At 33.2% G+C, this 21,920-nt stretch overlaps 4 protein-coding genes and 1 long non-coding RNA gene across 6 annotated transcripts; 1 reads left to right on the top strand and 4 right to left on the bottom strand.

Moving 5' to 3' along the window:
- Window positions 4,207-21,680, top strand: LOC109348398. Its single transcript, XR_002107728.1, has 3 exons — window positions 4,207-4,219; window positions 19,639-19,647; window positions 21,587-21,680. It is a non-coding gene; the product is annotated as an uncharacterized LOC109348398 (long non-coding RNA).
- Window positions 5,710-6,585, bottom strand: LOC109348397 (40S ribosomal protein S23-2-like). The gene is made up of 2 exons (XM_019588814.1): window positions 6,385-6,585; window positions 5,710-5,993 (listed from the first exon to the last, which is right to left on the bottom strand). Exons 1-2 carry the CDS (start codon window positions 6,544-6,546, stop codon window positions 5,853-5,855), a joined length of 303 nt encoding a protein of 100 aa, XP_019444359.1. The 5' UTR covers window positions 6,547-6,585; the 3' UTR covers window positions 5,710-5,852.
- Window positions 7,727-9,540, bottom strand: LOC109348396 (40S ribosomal protein S23). The gene is made up of 4 exons (XM_019588813.1): window positions 9,442-9,540; window positions 8,625-8,780; window positions 8,402-8,528; window positions 7,727-8,010 (listed from the first exon to the last, which is right to left on the bottom strand). The coding sequence occupies exons 1-4, from the start codon at window positions 9,444-9,446 to the stop codon at window positions 7,870-7,872; spliced, it is 429 nt and encodes a 142-aa protein (XP_019444358.1). The 5' UTR covers window positions 9,447-9,540; the 3' UTR covers window positions 7,727-7,869.
- Window positions 10,103-13,124, bottom strand: LOC109348395. Its single transcript, XM_019588812.1, has 3 exons — window positions 12,030-13,124; window positions 11,751-11,899; window positions 10,103-10,552 (listed from the first exon to the last, which is right to left on the bottom strand). Exons 1-3 carry the CDS (start codon window positions 12,951-12,953, stop codon window positions 10,300-10,302), a joined length of 1,326 nt encoding a protein of 441 aa, XP_019444357.1. The 5' UTR covers window positions 12,954-13,124; the 3' UTR covers window positions 10,103-10,299.
- On the bottom strand, window positions 14,479-18,332 carry LOC109348394 (protein IQ-DOMAIN 1-like). 2 transcript variants are annotated; one of them, XM_019588810.1, is made up of 6 exons: window positions 18,145-18,332; window positions 17,293-17,392; window positions 16,861-17,208; window positions 15,951-16,172; window positions 15,743-15,862; window positions 14,479-15,182 (listed from the first exon to the last, which is right to left on the bottom strand). In XM_019588810.1, exons 2-6 carry the CDS (start codon window positions 17,365-17,367, stop codon window positions 14,517-14,519), a joined length of 1,431 nt encoding a protein of 476 aa, XP_019444355.1. In that variant the 5' UTR covers window positions 17,368-17,392; window positions 18,145-18,332; the 3' UTR covers window positions 14,479-14,516. The 2 variants fall into 2 exon arrangements, with proteins under 2 accessions (XP_019444355.1, XP_019444356.1); XM_019588811.1 differs by having other exon boundaries at window positions 18,249-18,304.

The following is a 21,920-nucleotide window of genomic DNA, read 5'->3' as shown; positions in this document are numbered from 1 at the left end:
ATATATACTGCAATTGCCAACAGCAGTGTTTGTACTTTGTACGGAATGGTTCATGCAAATACTAAGTTTGCTTCCCATATTTTAATGCTATGTTTTATAAGCGCATTTGTCATATCATATTCTTTTCTAATGATACCTACCCTACATTTGATGTGTGGTTGGTAGAACGTTCAAATCACTTTAATATACAAGTATGTAATTTTTCAAACAATATTCCATGGTAATGTGTTTGTGTTTAAGCATCACTGTCGGAAAGTTCCGGAACACTGTCCGAGAAGATAAGACATGTATTCTAATGTACTTTTATCCCGATTAGTATTTTTACTTAGGTCAAACTCCTGTTAATTTGATTAAGAAATGCTTAATCGTAATAAAAATCAAGGATCTAGTGTCTTCATTCTTATATAAGTGTCATACCAAACTAAAGAAATTATGGTTTTTTAGCAAAATTTTCTAAATTTATCCATCAAACTTAATCTATTATCATATTTTCTCTCCACAATAGAAAACATAAAAATATAATTATATTAATTAAAACAAAATTCTTAGGTGTTGCTGATGCGAAAAGGTTTAGTAGGAAGAGAGGGTTAGCACTGTTACTAAGGTACGAGATAATAATAATATAATAATAGTAAGATGAGGGTTTAGTTTTGTATTGTTGCATGATAAATAAAAAAAGACCACGTGTAGAATTGGGGGGTTAAGAATGTGAAGTCTCTTTCGTTGGATTAAAGGCAATCCGCAATCCTTGGCTTTTTGAAGAAGAGGCTTAGGTTAGAGTCTGTGACTAGGACTGGTATACCTACAAGTTAAGTCCAAAACGTAAATAAGAGAGGACCCCTCAACCTTGTATCATGTGAATAGTATAAAGTTGATTATTCTGCCACTACCTCACTCTCATCAACTCTCATTTCCGTACTCTTACCCTATCTTTCTCCTCTCTCATCATTATCTTTGCAACTTTGGGGTCCTTTAAGTCTTTTCCCATTGTTGGGCTCTATGCTATCCTATGATCCTATGGTAACTTAGCTGAACCATTACAATGAGTACATTAACTGATCAACTCTGAACCTGAACCTCATCAAATTGTTCATTCACATCACTATCTCAACTTTACTAGATACCAACACCTCCTTTAGCTCCTGTATAATAATTGCATTAACACTTCTACATAATTTTCATACCAAAATTTCAGAAATAATACTTATTTTCCTTCTTATCATCCTCTTATCTTATGTGACAAATTAATTAATTAAATTTCAGAAATCAAATTAAGTACTCTATTGATTAGATTAAAATGATCAAATTTCAGAAAACATAGTGTTAATGTTTAATGAAACAAAAAAGTGTTGTGGAATAGTAGGATCCACTCCTTGCCTGAGGTTGAAATAGAAATTACCTGTCTCATTTTCTATATCTTATTGAAAGAAAAATAATAAAAACAAAAAATATTTTTTTATCTTATCTGGTGAGATTTGATTAGCTTGAAATATCGGGAAATGAATATTTGAAGACAGAGGATTCATGTTCCGGTGTTCATTGAATGATGATTAATCAAGTTACACGCAACAATCACAATCAGAAGATGTGCATGCATGCATGCAGTAAACAGACATTTGTCTCACCCAAAACTACTCTATATTAGAAGTCTCACCAAAACTTCAATAATTTTCAATTCAACAATTCTTGTTACACCTATTATATTTTTACAATCCATATCAATTGTATTTTTATTTTGTTAATCACCCACTAATTAGATTCCACAGTTATTTGGTAGTGAGAAAGGATTAGAGTAAATTTTTGATGATATCATATCTATAGGATATCAATAAGGTGGAAATAAGTTGATTTAAGTGGAATGTGTAGGATTAGATCGATAAGAATTGTTTCACCTCGAAACTCAATTTATGTTTAATAGCTCTAAGTTCAACTATTTGTTTTAGCTTTTATATCGGTGATTTAAATGCGATGTGGCCGTATTATTGCGGTGATTGTCGCAACCACAACATCACATTGCAATTACAGCGTGATTCTGAATCACAATGATACTGCTGAAACAGGCTATAAAGTAACCGTATTCGGCCACAATGTAACCACATTGGCCACAACACAACCGCATCGGGCTGCATTTGGACCCCATCAGGCCACATTGAATTCAAAAATAGTTTTTAATCACAAAATAATTCACACTACAACATTCGCAATCCACGTCATAACGACTATAATAACCTCAATCACAGAAACCACAATCATCACCGCTCAATCGCAACTACAATTTAAAACACAGTTTTTTTCTTAGTAATTCTAAGTTGCTTATTTTGTTGTAAACCCTAGGCACAGTGAATAAAAGTCCCATTATTTAAAGATTATGATAATTTACAGGCCCTAGATTCTTTGCAGGGTTTAGGTATATTATATACATATTACATCATTTACATGCATGCATGGTTGTAGAAAAGACATTGAACGGGTTAGGAACATAGATAGTGTTACGGGGTTCCTGTCATGTCCATTGCATTAACGTTGTTGAATTGTTGGATCTTTGAATGAACCCTGCATGTGTATGTCATATCATTAAGAACTGTTATTTCTATTTATTGCTGAGTATCTATCACTCTTTTCTTTTCTTTCTCTTCTGATCCCTTTTTCAAGACAAACATGACCGTTGAATTGTCAACATTACTGAATCACTAATATTAGTGAAGCAGCACTGTCACCACCAACTTATCTTCCACGCTTCAACTTCAGAATCATTCACACATATAACCATGGGGTTTTAACTCTACACTTTTAATTTTCTTCTATATATTCATTATTATTCAATCTTAACAAGTACTAGTATGAATGTTGATGAAGCTTAAGAAAGTTTTAAAACCCTAATAGTTAAAGCCAGAGATTAATGTTGTTCAACATGTAAATATCATCACAAAAGTAATCTCTTCAGATATTGAAAAAATCAAGTTATTTTCATCACGGTTATCTATCAACTGTGTAAGATCTCGTGAGTACACAAGTGTCACTTTGTGGCTTCATGAAGCAGGATTTCTATGCTGCCAAACACAGCATAAGCGTATAAAAAGGTGGTTCCCACTGCGCATATTCATTGTACATTGCTCTATGTCGTTCACCCTTTCTGAACCATGTTTATTAGAACAACTACCCTCCTCACTCATAGAGAGATAAGTACTTGATTTTATATGTATTTTCAATGATAAAAATGTTATTTCATTGTATATAAAAGCATAAAAATGTATTACCATGTTATTGTTTCATTTGTTTTTTTTGTATTATTTGCCTCTAGGATCCTTACTATTTGATCCATTAACAACACTTTATTTTTACCATGTCATTATAAATTTATGTCACTTGAAATTTGCATTCCACTGTTCTCAATATGGAACTATAAAAGTTCTGGTTTAATGAGAGAATTATTGTTTAAATTGTAGTATATCCATCATTATCCATTTCTTCATCCTAAATCCTAACCACCATAAGACCAAAGATGGTTGAGTTTCCCTTATTTTTACTGTTTAGCATAACTTTTCATAATCAAACGGTATCAAATTTTGTACAAATCTAAAGAACCCTCCTTCTGAGGAATTCATACTACATTCTTGCTCTCATTTCCCTATTAACCAACTTGATCACATTGCACAAACAAAGAAAAAAGACAAGATGGTATGAAGTATCTTATGGTTAGCAACAATAATGATAAATATTATCTTTAACTCATATGAAGTATCTACTTAGCACATTGTCGATTAAGTAAAGGTGAATTGTTATGGGTTAGATTACCAACAAAAAAGAATCTTATGGCTAGAGGTATGTCATTGAATGACGATTGTACACTTTGTCTTATAGAGGAAGAATCACTTACATTTATTTATCTCTTGTCCTATAAATAGTAGACTTAGGACAAAGATTTACCGATGATTAGAAGCTAATCCTATTGAGATTGAATCTTTACATGATTTCTACTCCGAGTTTGCTATGCTCTTTAAAGGGAAGGGCACTCAATAGATAGGACTATAATTTGGATAGGATCTATATGACTTCTTCACAATTCAGTAATATTTAATGGCAAAACTTGTGATATGCTGTCATTGTTAGATTTGATTAAGATAATGACCTGATATTGGTTTACTGTTATTGTTGGTAGGAATATTTCCTTTTCCGATTAGTGTATGAATTCAATAACTTGTATTTCTTCTTCTATTATGTAAGCATGTTGGCTTTACCGATTTATAATCCACTCGATTCAATAAATTTCTTATTATCGGATGAAATCCATGCAAGACAACTAATAAATTGTAGACAGATTCTCTTGATATAATCCGGCATGAATTTGAGGAAGGAAACCAAAAGGTGATTTGCGTGATTATATGCTTTACAGGTTTGAAACTAAGGCTGTTGGCATTTACAATTGTCCATTTTGATTGCAAAGTTGCAAAACTTGCAATGAAATCAAGGGTACCCAAATCCTAAAAAGCAGCCTTACCAAACCAAAATCAAATTCAAGGAATCTTGACTCTTTTTTTTTATAGAAGTGCTACTTACAATGAAGGGTATTTGAGGGGAGCAATTCTAGTGTCCTATTAGTTTGTGTCACTCCATGTATCAGGAAGTATGATTGACCAGAAAAATATTTAATAATTACACTACAAAAAAAATGATGACCCAATACACGAATCCAGGGTGGGATTTGGGTATGGTAGATGTCAATTGCAAGTGAACAAATGATTTCCGAGATTTGAACCCATGATATTCAGGTCATAAGACAAACAACTTTATCATTACACCGAGAACCATCTTTTAATGCATTGTAGTTTAACTAAAATCACCATAATCTTCTGGTAGATCAGTGGGTGAAGGTGCTCAAAACTTGATATTCTCATAACCAGGCATGAAATTGTTAAATCCCATATTCTCTGATTATCCAATACTTGTGACATACGGAGGCCACTAAAGTTCTTGCCATCATGCCAAGTAGGAAGACTACTTGATATGAAAACATTACTGCTGAACTGCTGATGATGCAATTGTTCCTAAATTGATAGATTGTTGGGTTGAAATTGATCAAGAAACCTTGAACTATGACTATAAGCATCATTTTGAAGAAATAATCTATTTTCAGCAAGAGCTGAAAGTCTTACATTCTGTGAAGGAATGGATTGTTGCATTAAAAGCTTCCAATATCACAGCATCAATAATATCTTAAACATTTTCTACCGGCCAAACTGTCGCCAAAATAATATCATGCATTACAAGATCAATTTAACAAGGCAATCAATGTCAAAAGCATGAACTACATATTATTTTAGTTTTTTGTGATGTGCCAAAAGTGTAACTAAAGGAGGAATCTTTGGCTCCTCTAGTTACATTTTGATGTGTCTTCTAGATTTATTTCGCAAGGGATTTTTGTTTTGTATTTTTTTTGGTATCTTGTATTTTTTGCATTCATTATCAAGGGATTTTTTCTTGTCTCAAGGCATAAGTTAACTTAATTGAAGAACATAGATAATGACCCCTTTAGTGTTTAAAAGGGAAATTCACAACATTATGCTCAACAAAAATTAAAGCTAACATAGCAGGATAATAGAGTAAAGGGTATATAACCATTCTTAGACTACAAGAGCTGCCAAAAAATAAATCGTGGTGGAATTTCATGTGGTTCTCATCACCAACCGTAATTGCAAAACAAATTAAGGCTAAGAAAAAAATCAAATGAAATTCAGTAAAATCGCTATTAGTGATATCAATTTGTCCATAAAACTCATTCAGTCTCAAGAAGCGAAATTCATTATAGTTCTTAAGATAAGCTGCAAAAAAAGAGAGTTGAACTATCCCAAAATTTAAGACCTTGGCTTCTCTTTCTTCTCCTTGAAAAGAGCCAGGAGAGATACACCAGAAACTTTCACAACCTTGAATCTGACTCCAGGAATATCACCAACGGCATGACCCTTACGTCCAAATCCAGCAATCAAGACTTCATCCTACAACACCATCAGATTTACCAGATATTAAACATTTGAATTCAATATACTAACAGATTTGAGAGGACAAAGAGGGTAAGCATAATAGGAAAGACTACATGGAGGCATTTGGAAAATCTTAATCAGGCTTATGAAATTAATTTATTTTCATAACCTTCTGAAATTAGCTCATGAGTTACAATAAACTCTTTTTAGCTTATCTCAATAAGCTCATGAGCAAAGTTTATTAAAATAAGCACTTATAACCAAATTCTAAAAAACTTGTTGAATCAATGGTTAATTCAAATTTTCATCCAAATATGCCCATAATGGATCTTAATACAATTACAGATTTATCATTGTAAATAGGATAAGCAATACAGCACAAGACTATATAATCACTATCACTCACATTTTCTTCGATATAGTTTAAGCAACCATCATTTGGCACAAACGCAGCAATCTTCTTTCCATTTTTAATGAGTTGAACCCTGGCACATTTACGAATAGCAGAGTTGGGCTGCTTAGCCTCAATACCTCTGGCACATAGAACACCATACAAATTTGTTAACATCAAAACCTATAATTGAGCAAATATTCAACATGGTATAAATAGCAAGTTAAATAATCTAGTGTCCTATTAGTTTGTGTCACTCCATGTATCAGGAAGTATGATTGACCAGAAAAATATTTAATAATTACACTACAAAAAAAATGATGACCCAATACACGAATCCAGGGTGGGATTTGGGTATGGTAGATGTCAATTGCAAGTGAACAAATGATTTCCGAGATTTGAACCCATGATATTCAGGTCATAAGACAAACAACTTTATCATTACACCGAGAACCATCTTTTAATGCATTGTAGTTTAACTAAAATCACCATAATCTTCTGGTAGATCAGTGGGTGAAGGTGCTCAAAACTTGATATTCTCATAACCAGGCATGAAATTGTTAAATCCCATATTCTCTGATTATCCAATACTTGTGACATACGGAGGCCACTAAAGTTCTTGCCATCATGCCAAGTAGGAAGACTACTTGATATGAAAACATTACTGCTGAACTGCTGATGATGCAATTGTTCCTAAATTGATAGATTGTTGGGTTGAAATTGATCAAGAAACCTTGAACTATGACTATAAGCATCATTTTGAAGAAATAATCTATTTTCAGCAAGAGCTGAAAGTCTTACATTCTGTGAAGGAATGGATTGTTGCATTAAAAGCTTCCAATATCACAGCATCAATAATATCTTAAACATTTTCTACCGGCCAAACTGTCGCCAAAATAATATCATGCATTACAAGATCAATTTAACAAGGCAATCAATGTCAAAAGCATGAACTACATATTATTTTAGTTTTTTGTGATGTGCCAAAAGTGTAACTAAAGGAGGAATCTTTGGCTCCTCTAGTTACATTTTGATGTGTCTTCTAGATTTATTTCGCAAGGGATTTTTGTTTTGTATTTTTTTTGGTATCTTGTATTTTTTGCATTCATTATCAAGGGATTTTTTCTTGTCTCAAGGCATAAGTTAACTTAATTGAAGAACATAGATAATGACCCCTTTAGTGTTTAAAAGGGAAATTCACAACATTATGCTCAACAAAAATTAAAGCTAACATAGCAGGATAATAGAGTAAAGGGTATATAACCATTCTTAGACTACAAGAGCTGCCAAAAAATAAATCGTGGTGGAATTTCATGTGGTTCTCATCACCAACCGTAATTGCAAAACAAATTAAGGCTAAGAAAAAAATCAAATGAAATTCAGTAAAATCGCTATTAGTGATATCAATTTGTCCATAAAACTCATTCAGTCTCAAGAAGCGAAATTCATTATAGTTCTTAAGATAAGCTGCAAAAAAAGAGAGTTGAACTATCCCAAAATTTAAGACCTTGGCTTCTCTTTCTTCTCCTTGAAAAGAGCCAGGAGAGATACACCAGAAACTTTCACAACCTTGAATCTGACTCCAGGAATATCACCAACGGCATGACCCTTACGTCCAAATCCAGCAATCAAGACTTCATCCTACAACACCATCAGATTTACCAGATATTAAACATTTGAATTCAATATACTAACAGATTTGAGAGGACAAAGAGGGTAAGCATAATAGGAAAGACTACATGGAGGCATTTGGAAAATCTTAATCAGGCTTATGAAATTAATTTATTTTCATAACCTTCTGAAATTAGCTCATGAGTTACAATAAACTCTTTTTAGCTTATCTCAATAAGCTCATGAGCAAAGTTTATTAAAATAAGCACTTATAACCAAATTCTAAAAAACTTGTTGAATCAATGGTTAATTCAAATTTTCATCCAAATATGCCCATAATGGATCTTAATACAATTACAGATTTATCATTGTAAATAGGATAAGCAATACAGCACAAGACTATATAATCACTATCACTCACATTTTCTTCGATATAGTTTAAGCAACCATCATTTGGCACAAACGCAGCAATCTTCTTTCCATTTTTAATGAGTTGAACCCTGGCACATTTACGAATAGCAGAGTTGGGCTGCTTAGCCTCAATACCTCTGGCACATAGAACACCATACAAATTTGTTAACATCAAAACCTATAATTGAGCAAATATTCAACATGGTATAAATAGCAAGTTAAATAAAACTTACATCTTTTCAAGAACAATACCCTTTGCATGGGATGAACCAGCAAAAGGCTTCTTCCATTCATTACCAAGATGGGATTTCTTGTATGACTTGTCAGCCCACCTTTGCCTCCTACGGTGGGACTTCAGCTTGCGGGCAGCTCCCATTCCACGAGTTTTTCTGTAAAACAGGTACACTAATAAGACTTAATTTCCTACATCTCATGCTAATATGTAAGATTAAAAAATTAGTAGCCCCTACTCAACAAAGAAAGGAAGCCTTTGGAAGAGTGCTTATTTGTGCATATCAAAAATAACTAACAAAAATAGCTTATGAAAATATCTTATGACATTTTATAAGCTCTTTTTAGCTTATTCCAGTAAAAGGTTCTCATAGAAGCTTATGAAAATCAGCTTTTTTAGCTTATTGAGCTAGTTAGTAAACACTTAATAAATTGGTTAATACAAATTCACTCCAAATTCAAATACAACAGACATATTACATACCGCATTTCGGCGATTGTAACAAACAAGTATGCGAGAAAAATACATTTTTTAAGGTGAATGAGCAATCAGAGACTATGAACTGATACAAATAAACCCAAGGCAATATTAAATTCAACAACACAACCAAATAATTACCAGATTTGCCAACTTCATCTTTCTATCCAATCACAAATATGAAATTTTCCGACAATAGATAACCACGAACAATAAAAGGAACAAATTTGAGCTCAGAGTTCGGAAAAACATAGCAATTAACAGAGATTGATATAACATTGTAAGTTGACTTAAAAATTTAACAAGATAATTTGGACGATGTAAGAGTAAATTTGCATTACCCCATGGTGTAGTGTAGTTAGATGGTCTTGGAGGAGATTGATGAAGAAGATGCAGTAGCCGCAATGTAAAACCCTAACCCTAGTGAAATTGAATTGTTGTGTTGTGTGTTAATATAAAGATAAGATTAATGGGCCAGTCTCAGTGCATAACTAAATATTCAAGCTCACTGGGCCTTGAGTGTGGTACAATGAAAGAATGGGTTAGACTACAATCTTTCATTTTTACACATTTATTTATTAATGCATTAAACTACTATATTCATATGTGTTGAAAAAATATATACCTACAATGTATACATTTTATATACTATCATTGCATCAACTATCATTCATGTTTAATCATCATTTACTATTTAAAAGAAAGTAATAGAAATGAATGATAAATAATATATTAAGTATATATAAATCTTTATATGTTATACTCTGTTTATTAATAATCTTTTCAACTCAACTTGGATTAATAGATATCTAAAATTACTTTAGGATATTGATAAATTGGGATTCACTAAAAAAATCATTCTACATGCTTTTTTCTTCTTCTTATGTCCGAATTAATGGTTAAAACTTAAAATTACGTTTTATTTTCATCACTTCATTCTTTTCAAACAGCCCTATGACACATTTTGTGGAAGAGAAAAGTTTGTGGAAAGATTAATGAAGATGATCGAAGGCAAAACAAAAAATGTAATTGAAGAAAACAACTAATATACACTAGAAATCATATGATATATTGTACATATAAACTTTTTGTACTATCACTTCTTATATATTGTGATTGCAAATATAGACAATTATTTTTCTTTATAAAAGAACACAATCCTATGAAAGAGGCTCTTTGTGGTTAGTGTTGGTGGTGTCTTAAAGAAATCCTTCAACCCCACGTCCTGATCTTACATCCCTATATAAAGTAAGTGCTTCTTCCATGATCTTGGCCTGAGCCAGTAACTCTGCTCTCTTTCTTCCAGAAGGATGAGTTGAGAGATAATCTTGTGCCGAGGAGTCGCCGCCAGTGACTTTGCCTAACTTCTCATACACTTTTGGTGCCACCCTTGGATCATATCCAGCTGATGCAATTAGTAGCAGCCCAATGTAGTCAGCTTCCATTTCCATCCTGCAAATTGTGCATAAATAGGGTGAAGTTATGAATGGTTAACACTTTATCCCTCTATAATCAAACATTGCATCACAAAAGGTATATATAATGCATGAGTATACCACAACAACAACCAAACCTTAATCCACTAGGTGGGGTCAGCCACATGGATCCGAACAATGCCATAATTCAATACTATTCCATTTCAACATAAAAATCTAGTAAGAATAAGAGTGTGTTCGGGTAAGCAACTTAATTAAGTGCTTATTCAAAAACATTGTCGAAATACGCTAGAATGAGTATATTTTATAAGTTTTTCTCAACCTTATTGAACTAAGCTAAAAAGAGTTTATAGTAGGGCCATAGGTTATTTTCATAAGCTCTATATAAGCTCGTCTAAATACCCCTTAACAATCACAAGCAACTTGAAAATCATACAAGTATAAATTCAATGAAAAAACAACATTGGTTGGCAGAAAGGAAAGACCAGAGCAGATACCACACAGTATTTTAAGCTCATGCCTTAAGGAAAGTGCAACTCAGAATGAATGAAAAAAGCAAGGCTAAATTTTGACCAGATAGTCACAATAGAATGTTAAAAATTTGATATCAATGCATCCACAAAAAGTCTGGTTTCAGATCATGAAGCTTAAAGGAAGCCCAGGCAGCGTGAACAAACCTAAGAATATACATGACTGGCCATTTAGGTCCAAATCCTCCCTGAGCATCCTCCAGGTTTTACTTGGTATTTTTCTTGGTCTTCATCTGACTCTCATTATGGGGCTACCCTCTATCTTAACAACTTTTCTAATTGGGGTTTCTATTGGCCGTCTTCTCACATGTCCCAACCTAAACAAGTGTTGCTCTTACTTTCCCTCTAATACATTCATTGTTGAACTTATGAATTATATGTAAAGCAAGTCAACTTGAATTGCTACCCAATTCATCACTTATATGTAAAGTAAGTCAACTTGGATTGGCACTACAGAATGCTTTCAATCCTATCTAAAGTAAGTCCATTTGAATTGTTACATAATTCATCATGATATACAGGAAGTGCACTAGATGCATGTTCAATGATTTAACCAGAAATGTAAATTGCAGATACCAGCTTTAAATTGCAGTTCAATAAGCTCACATGAAATGAGTCTACTACAATTAAAGAACCATGCAGGAACTCAGTAGGTTAGAGGTAGAGCAAATGGATGATTCATACCGGCGGGAGAAAGGTAGCCTTAAGAAAAGGGCTGACATTGTGTTGACTATATCAGGAGTGACAAATTGATAAAGTACCAATTGTAGAATAGCAAACCACAGATTCTTTGTGATCCCTTCCGCACTGTGTCGCGCCACAGCATGCCCAACCTAATTAACATGAAAACACATGTAAACAGATATTTCTGCATATCATTCACGCCGCGAATTGTAAACCAATAAGCTGTAGGTGTCCTACACATATTAACCTGCAAATAATATACTTAATATACTTATATACCTCATGTCCAATAATAGTTGCTATCTCTACATCACTTTTAAAATGCTCTAGCAAACCGGTAAACACAACTATCTTCCCACCAGGTAAGCAAAAAGCATTGACAACAGGCTCATTCACTACCAACACCTCCCAATTCAATCCATCCAAATGAGAAGTATGAGGCTGTGATCCTTTCTCCTGGCCCTTTCTCCTGCTCTGATGAACCCATCTATCGTCGAGGATCTCATCCCCGCGGCTCCAATTCCCTTCAACCTTCCCTTCACTCCCAGCAGCCAATGCACTCAGCACTTCACTCCCATCATCTCCTTCACTCACCATGGCATGCTCTGATGCATACCCCATATCACTCCACACCATGTCCTTCCTCAACCCTCTCTGCAACGCATCGATGATGTCCTGCGCGATCATCCTCACCCTAACACTCTCAGGGTGTATAGCAGGCAATATCTTACCCTTGAAACCTGCCTTCATTTGCTCAAATTGGCTCTCACCAAGCTTCATCTCCATGGCTCTAGACAATAGAATCAAATGATTTCTTTTTGTATAAGGAACCGTTTCCAAATTCCCAAAATACACAGTAATCAAAACACCTGAACCAACTACTACAGCAATGAAAACATGTCTTGGATTCTGAAACCAACCCTTTGGCCCACGTGGCCTAAAGTGCTGAACATTGCGAGGATCCACATAATAAGATCTCTTAGACCCAACAACAAACGGGTTGTGTACGTTCCTGTTAACTTCAGGAACACGTGTGACTAGTCTATGAGAAATTGAAGAAAACGAAGAGGACCCATTAATGGTAGCACCTTTTGAACACGAATTCGAATACCCAGATTGCAAGATTGGATTTTTTGGCGAAACTCTTGAAGCCAAGCTGCGAAAAGCAGCAAAAGTGATCTTTCCTCTTCTGTAGCAACTCATGGTGGATAAAAAGGAAATCCAAAAGGGAAGAAAGATGAGAAATTTAGGGTTCTAAAGAGGAGAAAATTCAGGGTCTAGATTGAATCCAGTCTTGGATGTTAGTTCTTGAGAGAGAAGAAAAATGGAAGCATTAAGAAGACATGGCACCGTTGAGAAGGAGAATAATCTAGAATTAATATATTTATATATAATATATAATAATCTAGAATTAAATTTAGGCTGGCCTTATGAATTTTCTTTTAAAAAAAATTGTTAAATTTAAAACATAAAAAAATCATTTTAGTCCATAATATTTTTTACCTTACCAACTTGGTCCTACAAAAAAGAGTTAAAATGGTCCCAAAAATTTTAAATGTGAGATATATTAGTCTTTTTTAATCAAATTAGTTTATACAAAGTGTTGTAAAATATACTAAAATGACAAATTTGACCTATATTTAAATTTTTTAGGACTATTTTAGATACTTTCTTGTTTTGAATGAATAAACTAATAAGGTAGAAAAATAAGAGAATAAAATAGGTATTTAGTCTAATCTAAATTTGCAGCATCCGAATTGTTCTGAGGACAATGTAAGTTACAGTCTCAAACACTCATAAAATTTCAATAGCATAGCCTTAACAACTAACTATAAAGGGTACCAAATAATCAACTAACTGAGTAACTAACCAAATAATCTGCATCAGTTTTAACAGAAATAGACAAGTGTATAATATAACAACCTTTAACCAATTTCAAAGATTAACATTAGGGTGATTTGGTGATATATTAATCATATATTTCAGGGTACTCAAGCTTTATGCACATGAAATAATAGGAGTAAAAATAATCAAAACTAGAAAAATGAAAATGAGCATTTAGATACGAATCTACTCTAAAATCGAATATTTGAATATGATAGGATTAAATTATTATACAAAAGGAGTAATTTGCAAAAATAAACATTTGTAGGGTTACTTTTAAAATAACACAAAATGGGCAGCATAGGTAAATGTGTATCCAACATGGAAGCTTTCTATAATTTCAATTTTTAGAAGAAAACATAGTAGCATCAAAGCAATGAGACAACAAAGTTAAATTTACATTTGTATCACAATCATGAAACAAGAACCTTAACAGAATGAAATTTGTCCTCAATGATTCTGGCAGTTGACTTGTTCTTCTGTCGTATAATATATAGAGTTTAAAATCTGTGCACTCACGATGTAAAATGTTTTACACTGTCAGCACATCATTCATCATTGATTTGTATTACTTTTGTTATATTTCTTCTGTGATATATTTCCCGTCCTACTTCATTGCTTTCCATCCTTTTATTCTGATTATATAATCAACTAGTAAACCTTTAATTAAGCCCTCAAAATATAATAGTGTCACTGATTTGGTGCTTGAAAGTTTTTTGTCACCAACCAAGTCCTTCAAAGATTTAAAACATCGTCACATTGATCTTCTACGGACTTAAGTAACCAAATACATCTTTCAAGAACTTGATTGGTGACACGAAAATTTCAAGAACCTAACTGGTGACATTAATATCATTGGACTAAATTGATTGTTTACTATAGTCAATTGGCCACAGTGAATTCTTCATTTAAGCTTCTTTCTACATTTGGTAGACCTGAATGTCTCCTTGGTCTGGCAGGTGAAGCCGGGTAAGAAAGACGTTTCTTTGCAGTCCTAAAGGACCCTTTTTCGGTGGCTAATGGACTTTGTGTCCTGGACTTAGCTCTTACAGATTGAGTTGGCACCATGTAACTTGGAACGGACGGAAAGCTAGCAAGGCTATCATCATCTCTCACTGACGAACTAGCAATGGAGTGCCTCCGGAACTGGCCTGACTGTACACTGACCATGCTTTTGGAGTCGTCATCCACGACCGAACTTCCTTTTGGGCTCGCCTTCTTCAGTTTCATAGCAACTGATGGAGAAGGTGGTTTGGAAGGAGTTGGATGGGACTGAAAGTTAGGCGAGACAGGCTTTTGGCAGGCTGTTGGAGAATGCTTTTCAGAATTGAGCTGGAAACGCGCAAATGATTTGCTGATCTCCGCACCGGTGATGCTGCGGATTGAGCTTCTAATAGACGAGCGGTGATTCAGGTCTTTATCCATCTGGCTACGGTCCTCCCAAGTCCGGGCTGCTGTCCATCGTTCCAACCAGCTCCAACCCCAGCTAGGATTGGTTGGATCCATGAACATTGGATTTATAGATCTACATGTAGTCTTCCCATTTTTCTGTCAAATAAGTACTTTTACAAAGATCAAACTTTGAACTCAATTTGTTCAAAAAAGAAGGCTGTAACTTAAATCATTGGAAGACTATGCTACTCATTCAAAATAAAATAGGCACATTATATAATATTGCATTTTATTTGAGGTAATTAAAGAGTGCCATTGATAAACAATTGAAGAAGTTATGCTTTAATTTGACCAAGCATATATTGGACTATGCACACACACATATACAAGTGGTGGTGGAAGATGAGAGGCTGCAAAGGTTTAAGCAGAGGTTATAGCTCTGAATATAGCTAAAAGACAGAAAAGGATTCATGCATTGATCAAGCCTAAGTTTAATTTGAGAGGAACAGTTTCAAGAGATATGGAAACAACAAATTAAGTTGGTATAATAACAACATAACACACATGTTTGGGTTCTCATTTTAGTACTAACTTCATGATACCATGTGATATATGTGTATGCTTTGTACCCTAACAAAGACTAATCCGACTTTCCATTTCATATACGAAATTTCATCAATTTCCTATCATGTAACTTGATAAGAGAAATAGAAAACCTGATGAGTGAATGAATAAGCCAGTGCTCTTTCTCTTCTCATAGCAGCATCGTATTTGCTTAGTAACTTGGCTTCAATTTGTTCTTTTGATTGTAGGCTGTCATCCCATTCTTCTCCAATCTATCATGACAATTTGAAACAAATTAAAAAATCGAAACACAACCTCTGTCAAAAAATTCAAATAAACATAGGGCTCAATGTCAATTACCCGAATACTCTCAAGCTCTTTTGCATGCTTCTGTAAGAGCTGTCTCTGCAGAGCTTGATTCTCCTCTAACATTCTGATCCTCCTAAAATGAATCTGAGATTGCATGCGTGCTAATGTCTGCATAGAGCGGAGGGTACTTGTGGCTTGGCGTTTTACAATGGCCCCTTCCATCAATGATTTCAACCTCACCAGCCCTCTTAAAGCCCGCAACGCTCTTCTTGCCTAAATGATTTCCAAAGAAAGTTTAGATTGAAAGTTATTCCTATAACTAAAAAATTTGGCGCAGTTATTAATTACCACTGATAGCCGCATAATTCATAACTCTATGCAATGAAGAGTTCATTCGTTAAAGATAGCCTAACTTTTTTATATGATTAGAATTTACAGAGTTTAGATTTTCATATTAACTTTTTTATATGCAAACCCCCTTATATGCAAAATGATGTTAGACCTAATACATTTGTTAAATGAATTGTTAGTTCATAAACATTTTGCAGACAAATTTCAACCCTACCTTATTGAGCCTTATGTATTATTTAAAGAACAATAATACAATCATTTAGTGGAGTTGAATTGAAGGTTCATCTTGGCTCCCAACCATATAGATTGATAGTGGAGTTGCACTAAATAAAGGTGTTCGTTAAGGATATTCATGGCATTTAATCACAAAGCATCCACAAGTTAATGGCTCAGTTAGTAAATCTGATAAGCGTGATCGGATTTTAGAATTAGTTGTAGCATCTTATTTTTAATAGAAATAAATACAACAGAGTTTTGTGTAGACTTTTTTTTAACAAAAATGTCTCTCATTGAAAGTTGGGTTAAATGAATTGTGAAAAGGGGGAGGAAGGAAATGAAGAACAATGAACAAAGTAAGTTATATTGGTTCAAATCAAAATTGCAACAATACCAAGTATCCCCGAAAAGCTGTTTGAATCTTGAGTGCTGCCACCTCATCCTTTGGTTTACCGGCAAACCAAGCAATTTTAACACCTTCAACATTAGCAACTGTTTTTTCAGTCAATGGTTCCACTCTAGCAACTGTTTGAACAACAGGAACTGGAACTGGAACAGGTTCCTCAGCAACCATGGTTGTTGCAACTTCAACAACATTATCATGAATGTTTTCATTTTCATGATTAGTCAATTTAATCTCTTCAGGTGGAGGAAGCGACAATGCATTATCAGTTCCCGAGAATGATCCTAAAGTCTCCAATTTTTGCTTCCCAAACCATCTCTTCCTAGATTTACTTGATTTCTGCAAAAGCAATCAGTAAAACTATAACAATTAAGAAACATTCCAAAAAAATTAAGATGGCTTTAATATAAATATCATCCAAACCTGATCTTTCTTCTCCTTTGAGTCAGGGCTTAGAGCTTTCTTCACACTAGAAAACCAATTTCCCTTCCTCACCATTTTCTTGGCATTCCTCAATTTGACCCTTCATACAAAAAAAGATGGAAATTTTGAAGATCTCAAACCTCATAATCCAATATAACTTATTTTTGAATAGGATATCCAATGGCATGTGCTGATATTATCAAATGCCATAGTACTAGCACATTTGATAAACAACTCTCAACCATTAAATTCATGATTTTGAATTCGGAACGAAAAAGTTACGAAAACCCCTATACAATTTGTTTGACACTAACACTATACCATTAAAAATGAATCTTAAGCTACAAAACTAAGGGTGAGACTAAGCGACTAACGAAAAACAACTCAAAAGTAGGATCAAGTTGAAAACAAAAATAGAAATATAGAGGACAAATCGACCTATTTTGCCCATAAATTTTGCTTTTCTGGAAATGGAAAAGAACAATAAGCTTCTGCAATTGAAATGCATCATGAACATAATATAGATTTGAGGGTGAAGTTTGAAGTTAACAAACAATTCAAATTCCTAGCTCTCTTCAGAATTTTGCATTAATTCTATATGGAAAAACACCACATAAATGAAAGTAAATTATGTTCTAGAAACCAAACAAAGAGGCATATAAAATTATAAATAATTATCATTTTCATCTAAATAACATTAAATCAAAACAATAAAACTAGTAAATTATCTCCCCTTTGGCATCTTCCATGGAATTCAGATTTATCTGGCTAAATTAGTCAGACTAGGCTACACAGAAATGTATGAATAAACATAAAAGAGCAATGGCAATGAAGATGGGAAAATAGGAGTACCTGAACTCAAAACAAGTGAGAGATCTCAAATTTCTGGTTCTGACCCAAAATTTGAGTGAAGAAAAAGATTAAAACTTGAAGATCAGAGTTGCACCAAACAAGACCTTTTTCATTTCTGATAAATGTTTCTCTCTCCTGGCTTGGCAGAGGTGGAAAATCAGATCTTGCCAAATGACAAGACATATTATCACACTGGGTTGCTTATAGTGGGTCCCACATCTTTTACGAGAAAAAATGTATATAGCAATAATGTACGAGTTTTATATATTTTTACTCTATAACTTTTCATGTTTACTCATCAGTATAATAATATATTAAATGTGTATAAATTGCTACGCTTACGTTAGATGAATATTACAGTGAATCGTATCTGTTTTTTTTTTTGTTTGCCGTGAATTACTCTTGTATTAATTTTTTTGAAGTACTTGTGTAAAAATAAAATATTTTAATGGAGCAGTACTGTATATTACTATAATTAGTTGTTAATATAGTATTTTTATATTCTTTTTTGTAAATCATTGGACACCATAAATAATCTACATTTCTAGAGGAATAAAGAAATCGGCTAAAAAAATTAAATATTCAGAACTTTATCAATTTTATTTTATTGTGATTAGTTATGGATATGATTGGGAACAAAGTTGACGAAAGCAAATCTTCATCCACTTTCTTCAATCTAGGTAGTTCCGTCTTACTTTTGGTGACCTATCATGGCTCACCTGGTTAGTTACACTTGTTCCTTTCTTTAAGTGTTTCTTAATTAACTAAAAAGGATATATTTGCCTTCTCATGTTCCCATCCCTTTTCTGGCACATAAAAACTAAGGAATTTCTGGTAACTTTACTTTTGGACTTCACTAAATAATATTTAGAATATGATATATATACAGCTATGAATCACAAATACGGATACATGTGTCAGACATGATATATATTTAATATGTCGATGCACATTTTTTCTTAAAATATAAGATACGATACGTTCAATGATACATGTATAAAATAATAAAAAACACATAAAATATAATAAAATTATAAGTGTAAATTAAAATATCCAAAGTAAATAATATAATGGAAAGTGAAAATCATTGTCCTCCAAAATTCCAAGTACCAAAACTAGAAAATATAGTAGAATAATTCATAAAATTGTTTATTGTCTAACCATATAAACAAAAATAATATCAATTTCATCTCCTCATTGACAACGATGTTGTGGATCGGAGAGTCAGTATTGTGGACTAGCTGTCGGAGGGTCAACAGGGTGTGATGATATGTTGGTATGAGTCTGTGTGGCCTTTAAATAAGTTATTGTTTATTGAAAACGAATATATTTTATTGAAAATGAATCTCATACATGTCTTATATTTTTTATTTTTTGAATACTCGTATTCTGTCTAACACTATATAAAACTCCTTCAATACTAGAGCATACATATTTTTCTCGAAGTTTTTTTAGATAGTGATAATAACTTGTTGAACTAACTTTCATAGGTAGTTGTAAAAGGTACCCCTTAAATGGTATCTTATAAACTAAAAGCAAAATTTGAGAGAGAAAAATTCCGTAGGATCAATAAATACTATAAACAACTAAATATACACAGGGAGAATAATTTTGAAGAATAAATGAATAAATTTCTTATAGTGGGAAGCCAATATTTGTATTGCCTGAATGTTTGTAAGGGTATCTCTTCTTTCTTGATAAGGAATTAATTTATTACAGAATGCGTAACTGTCCCTCCCAACAAATGTTGTTGCTCTCAAAAACTTATATTACTTTCAAATTACCATAGAGGTCTGAAATTAAGCATGAACTAAATCAGTAATAAAAAACTTTAAAGAGCATATAAGATAATATTGTAATTTTTCAAGGAATAAATCTAGAGTTTACTCACAATATAATTAGAAGAAGATCAAATAAATAGAAGGGGATAAACCATACTCAATTTCTCTAAAGCTAGTGGAAGAATTGAAGATCATAAACATTGGAAAACCACATGCCTATACATGATTCCATTCTTTCTTAGTATCTCTAGCAATTCTGTTTTTGATTCCACAACAATCCACATCAATGGATATGGAACAAGATTTATAGTATTTGCCAACTTTCTCAAAACCACTGTTTGAAATGGAAGTTTTGTGCTTGTTGGAGTTACAATGATTACAAGTCTTCTTTGCTTCAACCATAGCAATGATTTTGCATCAAATTTTGTAGTAGTAGTTGTTGTTGTTTGTCTAGAGACTCTAGTAGCTACCAAACTTTTATTGACATTTGTTGTGAGGTGTGACACTTAGACTCATGTGATCATCACATGAATTGTGGGTTGATAATACAGTCTTATGGTATAAAACTCATACATTATCAACAATCAATTATATAATATATAATGTAGTGACTATGTATAAATATTTTACACTAATAATATATGAATATTATACTATTGGTAAAATTAAATTCTAAAATTTTGTCATGTTCCCAAAAAAAAATAAGGTTTGGGCTAAAACCCAAAGCACTAAAATTCACTTAGGCCAAAAAAAAAGCTTGTATTTGCTTTTGAGCGCGAAATGGTATCTCATATTTGTGTGCTTCTATTGTTTGGGTTCTAATGTTTGAGTGCACTCATGATACGAGGTTGTTTTCTTTTAAAGTGCATTATTTCATTTATCTTATTTTACCGTGCAAATTTTAACTTTTTTTTGGAAATATTCACCTGAAAATTTTCTCAATGCTTGGTTATAAAGATGGATTGTTAAAAAAAATCATTGTATCATTTGTACACATAAATATAGTTTTACAACTTCTCATGCTTGAATTTTAGAATACAATTCTCTTGCATACTTAATATCTATACACTATCGTGTAACACCTTACAGTATGAGCTGACGACAGTCATGCACTACCTGTGTCTGTGTTCCCGAAGGAACCCCTCTCTTTCAAGAGGATTCGCAGCATATCAAGCCCTAGTAAGGCTCTTCGCGTTACATCGAATTAAACCACATGCTCCACCGCCTGTGCAGGCCCCCGTCAATTCCTTTGAGTTTCATTCTTGCGAACGTACTCCAATTTCGAGTATAGTGTGAAACTAATAATAATAGAATAATGTCGAGAACCGTAATTTTAGATATGGTGGAGGGGTACCTTCAATCTTCGTCTGTCCATTAGTTGTCAATTCTTCTCTTTATCGCGGGGTAGAGCAGTTCGGTAGCTCACAAGGCTCATAACCTTGAGGTCACAGGTTCAAATCTCGTCTCCGCAAGATTTTTTTGACAAAAATGGAGGTTCAAGAATAAAGGGAAATACTCTACCTAGACTATCTTATTTTCTTGAGCCAAAGTTAAGGCTCGATTTTTGGCGGAATGAAAAGGACATATATGGTAGAATCGTAACCATAGAATACGACCCTAATCATACAGTTTGGGAAGGGGTTTTGATTGATCAAAGATAGTTCTTTATTTGGGCGGTTCGACTATCTCTATTTCGTACATATTTGATTCGGGTTTTTTTGAAATAAATAAAGCATATGAAGTTTTTGGAAAATTCAATTACGAATGTTTAGTTACAGTAATTTCAAATTTCGAATTGATATAATACTATTTATCTAACTACCCAAACACCATTTATTTGTTCTTTTCTATCCACATAGTTTTTGTGAATCGATACAACTTTTTTCTTATCATTTTATTCATATGTATTAGCATTTGACAAGAAAATGAGGAATATGGATTACCTATTCTGTCTTCACTAATTAAAAATTGACATATTAATAAATAGAAAATTTG

The sequence above is a fragment of the Lupinus angustifolius genome, chromosome LG05 (genome assembly GCF_001865875.1).
Source record: "Lupinus angustifolius cultivar Tanjil chromosome LG05, LupAngTanjil_v1.0, whole genome shotgun sequence".
Taxonomy (NCBI): domain Eukaryota; kingdom Viridiplantae; phylum Streptophyta; class Magnoliopsida; order Fabales; family Fabaceae; genus Lupinus; species Lupinus angustifolius.
The sequence above is the reverse complement of the archived record's forward strand: the minus strand, read 5'-3'. Positions and strand labels throughout refer to the sequence as shown.

Excerpts from the sequence above, each read along its gene's own strand:
- LOC109348397 (XM_019588814.1), bottom strand. The coding sequence starts at position 6,546 with ATGTTAACAAATTTGTATGGTGTTCTATGTGCCAGAGGTATTGAGGCT. Across the intron at positions 5,994-6,384 it reads TAAACTATATCGAAGAAAAT|GATGAAGTCTTGATTGCTGG; the intron begins GTGAGTGATAGT and ends ATGGTGTTGTAG.
- LOC109348396 (XM_019588813.1), bottom strand. Across the intron at positions 8,529-8,624 it reads GGTATTGTTCTTGAAAAGAT|AGGTATTGAGGCTAAGCAGC; the intron begins GTAAGTTTTATT and ends TCTATGTGCCAG. Across the intron at positions 8,011-8,401 it reads TAAACTATATCGAAGAAAAT|GATGAAGTCTTGATTGCTGG; the intron begins GTGAGTGATAGT and ends ATGGTGTTGTAG.
- LOC109348395 (XM_019588812.1), bottom strand. The coding sequence starts at position 12,953 with ATGAGTTGCTACAGAAGAGGAAAGATCACTTTTGCTGCTTTTCGCAGC. Across the intron at positions 11,900-12,029 it reads CAACTATTATTGGACATGAG|GTTGGGCATGCTGTGGCGCG; the intron begins GTATATAAGTAT and ends CATGTTAATTAG. Across the intron at positions 10,553-11,750 it reads AGGCTACCTTTCTCCCGCCG|GATGGAAATGGAAGCTGACT; the intron begins GTATGAATCATC and ends CACAATTTGCAG.
- LOC109348394 (XM_019588810.1), bottom strand. The coding sequence starts at position 17,367 with ATGGTGAGGAAGGGAAATTGGTTTTCTAGTGTGAAGAAAGCTCTAAGC. Across the intron at positions 17,209-17,292 it reads CAAAGGAGAAGAAAGATCAG|AAATCAAGTAAATCTAGGAA; the intron begins GTTTGGATGATA and ends TTGCTTTTGCAG. Across the intron at positions 15,863-15,950 it reads AAGAGCTTGAGAGTATTCGG|ATTGGAGAAGAATGGGATGA; the intron begins GTAATTGACATT and ends TTGTCATGATAG.